Source organism: Mytilus edulis, chromosome 6 (assembly GCF_963676685.1).
Source record: "Mytilus edulis chromosome 6, xbMytEdul2.2, whole genome shotgun sequence".
Lineage (NCBI taxonomy): Eukaryota > Metazoa > Mollusca > Bivalvia > Mytilida > Mytilidae > Mytilus > Mytilus edulis.
In genome coordinates, this window is record NC_092349.1 from 17,288,921 (window position 1) to 17,297,583 (window position 8,663).

The 8,663-nt window shown below is 31.3% G+C and overlaps 1 protein-coding gene across 2 annotated transcripts in view; it reads left to right on the forward strand.

Moving 5' to 3' along the window:
• LOC139527256 (branched-chain alpha-ketoacid dehydrogenase kinase-like) overlaps positions 1-3,108 on the forward strand; it is a 51,634-nt gene extending 48,526 nt beyond the window's left edge. For both annotated transcript variants that reach the window (XM_071322595.1, XM_071322594.1), the window contains one exon: positions 602-3,108. In XM_071322595.1, the coding sequence (XP_071178696.1) occupies positions 602-761 (160 nt within the window). In that variant the 3' untranslated portion in view covers positions 762-3,108. The remainder of the gene's footprint in view (positions 1-601) is intronic.
• Positions 3,109-8,663: the final 5,555 nt, after the last annotated feature.

Below are 8,663 nucleotides of genomic sequence, written 5' to 3' on the forward strand. Positions count from 1 at the left end.
CTGAAAAAACTAGATCACTTTATACAAGGCTTGAAAAAAAAACCAGACAAAACTTCCACTTTGCAGTAAGGAGTTACAACATAAACTTTAGAACAATTTGGGTTATTATATAAAACATATTTTACAGTTATAATGAACCAATTTTTGTTGTAAACCAATTAGTTGTGGCGAGATTTTTTTTTAAGAAAGTTGAAAATGAATATGAAAATGTCAAAGTTGAAACTGCCTTTAATAAAACACATCAAGAAAATCTCTAATATTAAACACTACCATATGTGAGCTAGAAAGGGCTTAACTTAAGGTACTGTGGATTCATTATTCGTTGGATACCAATTTTCCTGGATTTTGTGGGTACAGGCAAACCACTTCCTATACAAATTTTATAACGGCTTATATGCACACCTCCACAAACCACGGAATTAGATATCAACTAACATCCAATTTTTCGTGATCCACGAACAGTTGTACCCACGAAAATAAATGAATCTACAGTAATATAAAGTCTGTGTTATATAAGTGGTTCACAGGAAAACTTGTTTTTTTAAGAGAAGTCGTGTAAAATTTTAACAGGTGATTGACTTCATATTATTTCTTATTTTAGGTATGGATTTGGGTTACCAGGCTCCAAAGCTTATGTTGAGTTCTTGGGAGGATCCCTAACAATAGAGACCATGCAGGGAATCGGTACTGACGTGTATCTACGGTTACCTCACATTGATGGAGACAGAGACAGCGGACATCAGGAACCGTTCAGAATATAAATATTTAATCACATCACGCTTTTCACATTCTTGGTAACCATGGGAACACATTTAATATTGCTGCTGTATAACTTTTTTATGCGAAATTTGTTCATAAACAGTTCATTGTCAATTATTTCATATAGATTGTATATTATAAAAAAAGCATTAGGAACAAAAAGTTTTCGAATAATTGTAATATTTGTTCAATTTATTGATTCCTTAAGTTTAGTGTGTATGGATATTATAATGAAGCTAGTCCTGATTAGTTTATGTGTAAAGAATATGTCTAATGCAATTTTATCTCCTGGATTTGAATCAAAGAATTATCTAGAAATACTTGTCATATATGGTCATTTGTAAAAATGTTCCTTTCAAAACTTTAAACCATGTTTTGTTCTGTACTTTTTCTGTCTAGGTCAGAAAGTAATTTAAAATGGTTTAAATACTGGTATATTTCGTGTTGTTAATAAAAATCTAATTATAACTTTAAAGATTGGTAACTTATTGATCAGTGTTATTATTTCCGTCCAAATTCAGCGAAAAAAAGGAATCTCAAGGATTTATTCACAAATCTCATTAAACAAAGTTCAGAAGCTTAATATTGAAAATAATTTTGTAAATCAGAAAAGTATTTATTGAGCTTATTTTGTTGTTTACCTCAAATATATTTATATACCTTTCTAACTTTCATTAATTTTTTTATGCCACTATATATTTAAATTATTCATAATTTTTTAACATGAGGCAAGTCACATCACAGATTTCTAAATTTATCTGGTTTCAATTAAGAAGGTTGTCTCCCCTGTAGACACATGATATAATTTAGCATGAGGCAAGTCACATGACAATTTCTCAATTTATCCTATTTTAATGTTAGAAGGTCTTCTCCCCTTAATAGACACATGATTTAATTTAACTTTCTAAACATGTGAATAGCTTTATCCTTATAAATTAAATTTTCTATTTATTTCCTGATGAAGTTGGCATGTTTTTTTTTTTAAATGATAGCCTAATAGTGCTGTTGAATTGTACTAGTTTTTACAAGGACATCCTGATATAGTGCTTTTAAATAGTACTAGATTTTACATCCGTGTTCAAAAGTTAGGTGCTTTGTTTGATACATGATGAACTTAAACTGTTAATAATCACAATTTTTTTTCCCCAGAAAAGATGTTTTGATCCTTAATTAATGTGTGTGGATTCTCTGGAGTTTATGTAGATTTACTGAAGTTGTTTGTTTAAAGTTAAACATGTTAGATGCAATGATTGTATAAAAGTTTATATATATTTATTTCACATTAATAAATATAACGTCATGGAGAAATAAGAATACTAGTCGTATTGAATATAATTAATCAGTCAAATTTAAACTTTTGTTGAGATTTTGAATAAAATTAGCATTGAAGATAAATTTCATTTCATGTTATGAAGCAGTAACTTATATTTTCATTCTAAATCATACATATGCCATGAATACTCTTTTATCTTAGTATGCATTGGGCTTGTGTATTTCATCATTTAGTATGTCTTATAACTTTTATTTTTGCTGGCATAACAAACTTTATTTATATCTTTACATAAATGAATTATTTTCCTGTAGATTTACACAGGAAATATGTGCTTTACATTTACTTGCTTTGCTTTGACATTGAAGATGAATTTCATTTATTGTATACATGTTAATGTTAACATTGATCTTTGATGATATTTATGGTATTTGTTGTATTTCTATATGACTGACATTGATTTGTGTATGTTATATTTTATGAATTTTCAATGTTGGCATATTGTCAATTTGTTTTAAGTTTATTATGAATGTAGATTTTGATTAGCCATGAATGTAGATCTTGATTGGCCAGTTTATTATGAATGTAGATTTTGATTGGCCATGCATATAGATGTGGGCATTAAAATTCACATAAAACTACTGGACACAAAAAAGAAACCATATGATATTGTGATGTTATTGTTAAAATAATGCCAAGACTTGTGTGAAGGGGGGATTGACACTGTAGATGGAAAAAAGGACAAATTGTGTCAACTCGACATTTGAAAGAAGTTGTAATATGAATCATACATGTCAACCTCTGACAATGGGAAATCATGTCATGACATGACATGATATGTCAAAAAGCGTGTGAAAACGCGTGACGTAGATGCGGACTTGTTATTATATGATACCTTGAATCTGTTCAGTGAAATGGACAGGACTTTGTGAAAATTTGCCTATGAATTTAAGAATTTGTAATGATAGAACATGTTTATATGTTAAGCCTGATATGTAATGTTTCTTTGTTTGTTAATTGTCTGAGGTACGAGGGACATATGGAATCTTTAGGTATGAATAAACTTCATTTCACTTCTTCACTGTTGTTTTTCTGTATATAAAAAAGAAGATGTGGTATGATTGCCAATGAGACAACTCTCCACAAGAGACCAAAATGACACAGAAATTAACAACTATAGGTCACTGTATGGCCTTCAACAATAAGAAAAGCCCATATGGCATTGTCAGCTGTAGAAGGCCCAGGAATGACAATGTAAAACAATTCAAACAAGAAAGCTACTACATACTGTCTTAAAGGTTTTGATGATGTTCACCTTGATCATGCGTTCAACATTGACAAGATCAAAGCAAAGACTTGAAAATTATAGAGCTTGCAGTAGAGAGCAGTAGAGAGGCCCTGTGATGTACTGGTCATGCATGTTATCAAAAATATAATTCTTATCTGTTTCCTGTATGCCCAAATCTGTGTTCTCATTAGGGATATTTCACTAATGCATGTAATTTAAAAGTTTGTTTGGTTGCTTTGTGTGTATAAATGTTTGCTTTTAACATTGTAAGTAAGAATGACATCTGCAATCAATAGATAGGCAGGTCTTTAGCTTGTATACACTACATGTACTTGAATGTTGTTGAATGCTAAGTATATTGCAGAATATAATGTATGCAAGCTGAAACCCCGCCTATCTTTTGATTGCAGACGTAAACTCTTATTTAAAGTGCTAAGAAGAACAAACATTAATACAAACAAAGCAAGCCAGCATACCAAACCTTTAAACTGCAAGCATTAGTAGATCTTAGAATAAAATAGCTCTAATTTGTCGCATTCATTATATTTCTTCCTCTGTTAATATCTTAATAGGAAATTCCTTAGTTTTCCTTGTTGTTGTATACCCAAGGAAAGACTTGAAAATTATAGTACTTGCAGTTGAGAGCAGAAGAGAGGCCTTGTGGTGTACTGGTCATCATATTATCAAAAATTCACTTCTAATTCTTTTCCTGTTTGCCAAAATCTTTGTTCTCAATTTTCCTAATGTAATTTATTTCTAGGTTTTGTTGCTTTGCTTGTATAAATGTTTGCTTTTAGCATTGTAATTGAGAGCAACAAATGCAATCAAAAGATAGGCAGGGCTTCAGTTTGTGTACTTGAATGTTGTTGGATGCCAAGTATAATGCAGAATATAATGTATACAAAATCAGAAGCCCTGGCTATCTTTCAATTTCAGATGTCCGTCTTAATTACAGGGCTTGAACATACATGTATACATTTTTATATACACCCAAAAGTGGCCTTCACTATTGTCTGTTCTATGGTCTGGTTGTTGTCTCTTTGAAACATTCCCCATTTCCATTCTCAATTTTATACAAACAAAGCAAGCAAGCAAGCCAAGTTTTTAAACTGCAAGCATTAGAAGATCTTAGAAAAATAGCTCTAATTTATTGGATTCTTTATATTTCTTCCTCTGTCATTTCTGTAAATTCAGAAATTATTGCGAAAAATGCGACAGAGTTGTAAACGCAATAATTTAAACACTCATTTTAAAATATTTTACATAAAATATACAGGATTTTTTCTCAAAATTGCATTTAAGTCTTAAATGACAAAATCGCAATAATAAATGCACGCAATAATTTCTGAATTTACAGTATTTTAAATTAATAGGAATTGCCTCAGGTTTCCATGTTGTAGTGTATAGTAGTCGTTAAGTTTCATCCCTTTCTGGGTCAAGCCAAACAAGTTTAAAAATGTTATTTGTTGCTTCTTTAACAAAGCATCTGACATTTAGGAAAAAGACTGGGAGTTACAAATAGAAGGATATGTCCTTGGAGGCTTGCATTGGTGCAACATTCCTAGCTCAAACGGAGTATGCCAGTTTTTACCCACTCTATCTAGAGAAATAACATAATGTGACCATAGTACATGGATGCCTTACTCACACTATCATTTTCTATGTTAAGTCGACCATGAAATTAGGATAAAAACTCTAATCTGGCAATTAAATTAGAAAGATCATATCATAGGGAACATGTGTTCTAAGTTTCAAGTTGATTGGACTTTAACTTCATCAAAACCTACCTTGACCAAATACTTTAACCTGAAGCAGGACAGATGGATGAACAGAAGAATACACAAACAGATGGACGAACGGACACACAGACCAGAAAACATAAGCCCCTCTACTATCGTAGGTGGGGCTTAAAAAACAAGATGTGTGTGATTGCTAATGAGACATCTCTTCACAAGAGACCAAATGACACTTAAATAATTAAATTAACAACTATTAGTCACTGTGCAGCCTTCAACAATGAGCAAACAAAGCCCATAGTCCAGTTTTACTAACTATAACTTACTTTGAGTAATATCAAACATGAAATGTTGTGTTATATGTTTTATTTTATGTGAATTGAGGCGTCTTATTATCACATACCAATAATAACAAATAAACTATAAATACTACCAGTAAACATATACATATCAAGATCTCTACTTCTATATTTAAAGTCACAAAACAGCAGAATTCTACAATGTAAACAAAATGATGAACTTTTTAAAATGACTCCTGCAAATACATTCGGTTTGTGAGTTTTATAGGGGGTTTGTAAATTTCATAGGGGGTTTGTGTCGTCATGTCTACTGTTAATGATGACGTCATCTATTAATGTTGTTGTGGTTCATTGTTTATTTTTCAAATAAACAGCAGAAAAATTCCAGCGTGCCATAAATTTGTTATACAGTTAATAACTGACCCCCTACTGACCATAGAGGGTGAATAAAATCAAAAGGGGATTCAGCCTCCAGCCGCACCCCCTATTGTCACAGATTCGTCCTCAACTTCAAAGACATTTTCACATCTGGTTTTTCACATTACAAGGATTTTTCTAAGATTTCTTCAAGACCTATTTTCAAGGATTGTATTGAATTAAATATGGGAGAAAGAAACTATCATTTACTCAACTGAATGACTTTGGTTTAACTCTAAAAATGGTCTTCCAGGCAATGTCATTCTTATTGAATAAAAGCTTTTGGAACTGAAGGAAATTGTACTTCATATATAAAAAAAACAAGAATGTGTCCAAAGTACACGGATGCCCCACTCGCACTATCCTTTTCCATGTTCCATGGACCGTGAAATTGGGTAACAATCTAATTTGGCATTAAAATAAGAAAGATTATACTATAGGGAACATTTGTACTAAGTTTCAAGTTGATTGGACTTCAATTTTATCAAAAACTACCTTGACCAAAAACTTTAACCTGAAATTCCCACTCCCATTTTCTATGTTCAGTGGACCGTGAAATTGGGTCAAAAGTCTAATTTGACTTTAAAATTATAAAGATCATATCATAAGCAACAAGTGTATTAAGTTTCAAGTTGATTGGACTTCAGCTTCATCAAAAACTACCTTGACCAAAAACTTTAATCTGAAACTCCAACTTTCATTTTCTATGTTAAGTGGACCGTGAAATTGGGGTCAAAAGTCTAATTTGGCTTTAAAATTAGAAAGATCATATCATAAGCAACAAGTGTACTAAGTTTCAAGTTGATTGGACTTCAGCTTCATCAAAAACTACCTTGACCAAAAACTTTAACCTGAACGGACGCACAGACAAACGGACGGACGAACGAACGAATGGAGCCACAGACCAGAAAACATAATGCCCCTCTACTATCGTAGGTGGGGCATAAAAACAAGCTAAATTCTAAGTAAACAAGTTTACAAATAAAATTATCAAAAAACTTCTTACAATAAACATAAAACAATGTACAAGAACCATTCTTGTAAACATTAGATATTATAGACTTTTTCCAGGATCCTGACATTGCATTCTTGAAACTATAGCCATTTCAGGACCAGCAATGCTTAAAAAAAGTCCTGGTTTTTATCAGTTTGCATAATAGCACAGAGATTTTGCATGCAAGACATAAGACTTTTGATACCTGTGGCAATGAATTGAAAAAAAGGAGGTAGGAAAAGTATGTTTACAAAATACATTTGTACAACAAAAAACCATAAAAGCTAAATCATCATCATCATCTATACAGTAACAACTAATACCTTTGATTATTGATGTCTATAAAAATATTCAAGAATATCAAAACATAACATGTCCTATTAAACTGGAATGAAAAATAAGGAAGACCTGCCTCCATCAACATGAAATGACTATAAATAATTTGATATTAAAGATTGTAAACCCAAAACATGTCCTGTTGACTTATATTTCATACTCTATGTATACCTTTCAATTGATACAAATTCAGCAAGAGTTACTTCCCTTATAATACCATTTTGGAGGTTTAAGTGCACAAACTCTTTTAAAGAATCTTGCATAAATTAGTCAAATTCAACTGTTATACTGACCGCTAGACTTGAGTAAAAAATAAATTTCTGAACAATTTAAATTTTGTATAGCCTTGCTTTCTTTTAATTCATCCCTATCCCATAATAAGGATCTCTTATTAGACTTGGTTGTATAGCATGTAGCTGGTTCTCTTCAGCTTCCTCAACCTATAAAAACTAAACGTGACTGCCACGAAATAGCACAATAATGTTGAAAGTGGCTTTAAACGCCAATCAATCAATCGATGTATGGCATGCTGCATTTTGGTTAGTCAAACAAGAAATTGAACCATCAATCCGTCTAAAATGGCGACCAAGGGAAACAACTTAAACATGAAACTCAGAGTATATCAATCTAAACCAATCTATTCATAAAGATGACCTGATTGCATAATCATAGGTATGAATATTGAAATGAAATATAGGTTACATTGGCTTAATTTAACTTGCGTATTTATATAACCTCTTTCAAGATAGAAAACTATGCACACAATTGTGGACAGAAACACTTAACAATTGGAAAAGACTACAAAAATTAATCATAAAAATATATAACATGATTTCAAAAGTATACAAAATTGTCGCATGATAACTTACATACATAAGGTAAATGTTACCCTTTATAAATCTTACGCACGGTTTTATGCTGGAACTTAAATATGGTAAATTATGCTGTCAAGTCAAAGAAAACAGGCAATATGGTCAGAAAAAAGCGACACTTCTAATAGGCATTAAACACTTTGTTTAAGGTGATAACATTTAGTTTAGCTTTACTCATTTTTCTGATGCCACTTTAATTTTAACCTTTGTACTTATTGTTCATGGCAATGCCAATATGGGTACCGGTAATGGCTAACTGATATAATTAACTTAACCTTCTATTTCATAAGGTCACATCCTCTAAACTTTGTTTGATAAACTTCAACTCTCTTTGCTTAGCAGTTGTGGTCAATTAAAATAAAATGATAACATTCTGCTGATATTCTTGTATATATATGTGTGTATGTATAGTAAGTAGTATGCCTGTAAATGCTTTAATGACTCCAATTACTTCTGAAAGTAATTTCGTAAACAACAATACCTAAGTACTAATCTATCCTATTTTGCTAAGCACTATCAAAATCAAAATATGACCTGTTTCGGATAGAAATCAACATATGCAAATGATTATCAATTGAATATCAATACATATTTTTTTTAACATTTTTTCGGGTTGAAAGAAATTCTTACTAGTATTCCAATTTTGTAACTGTTTACAAATTTAGTGACATAAAAACCCTACAACACAGACC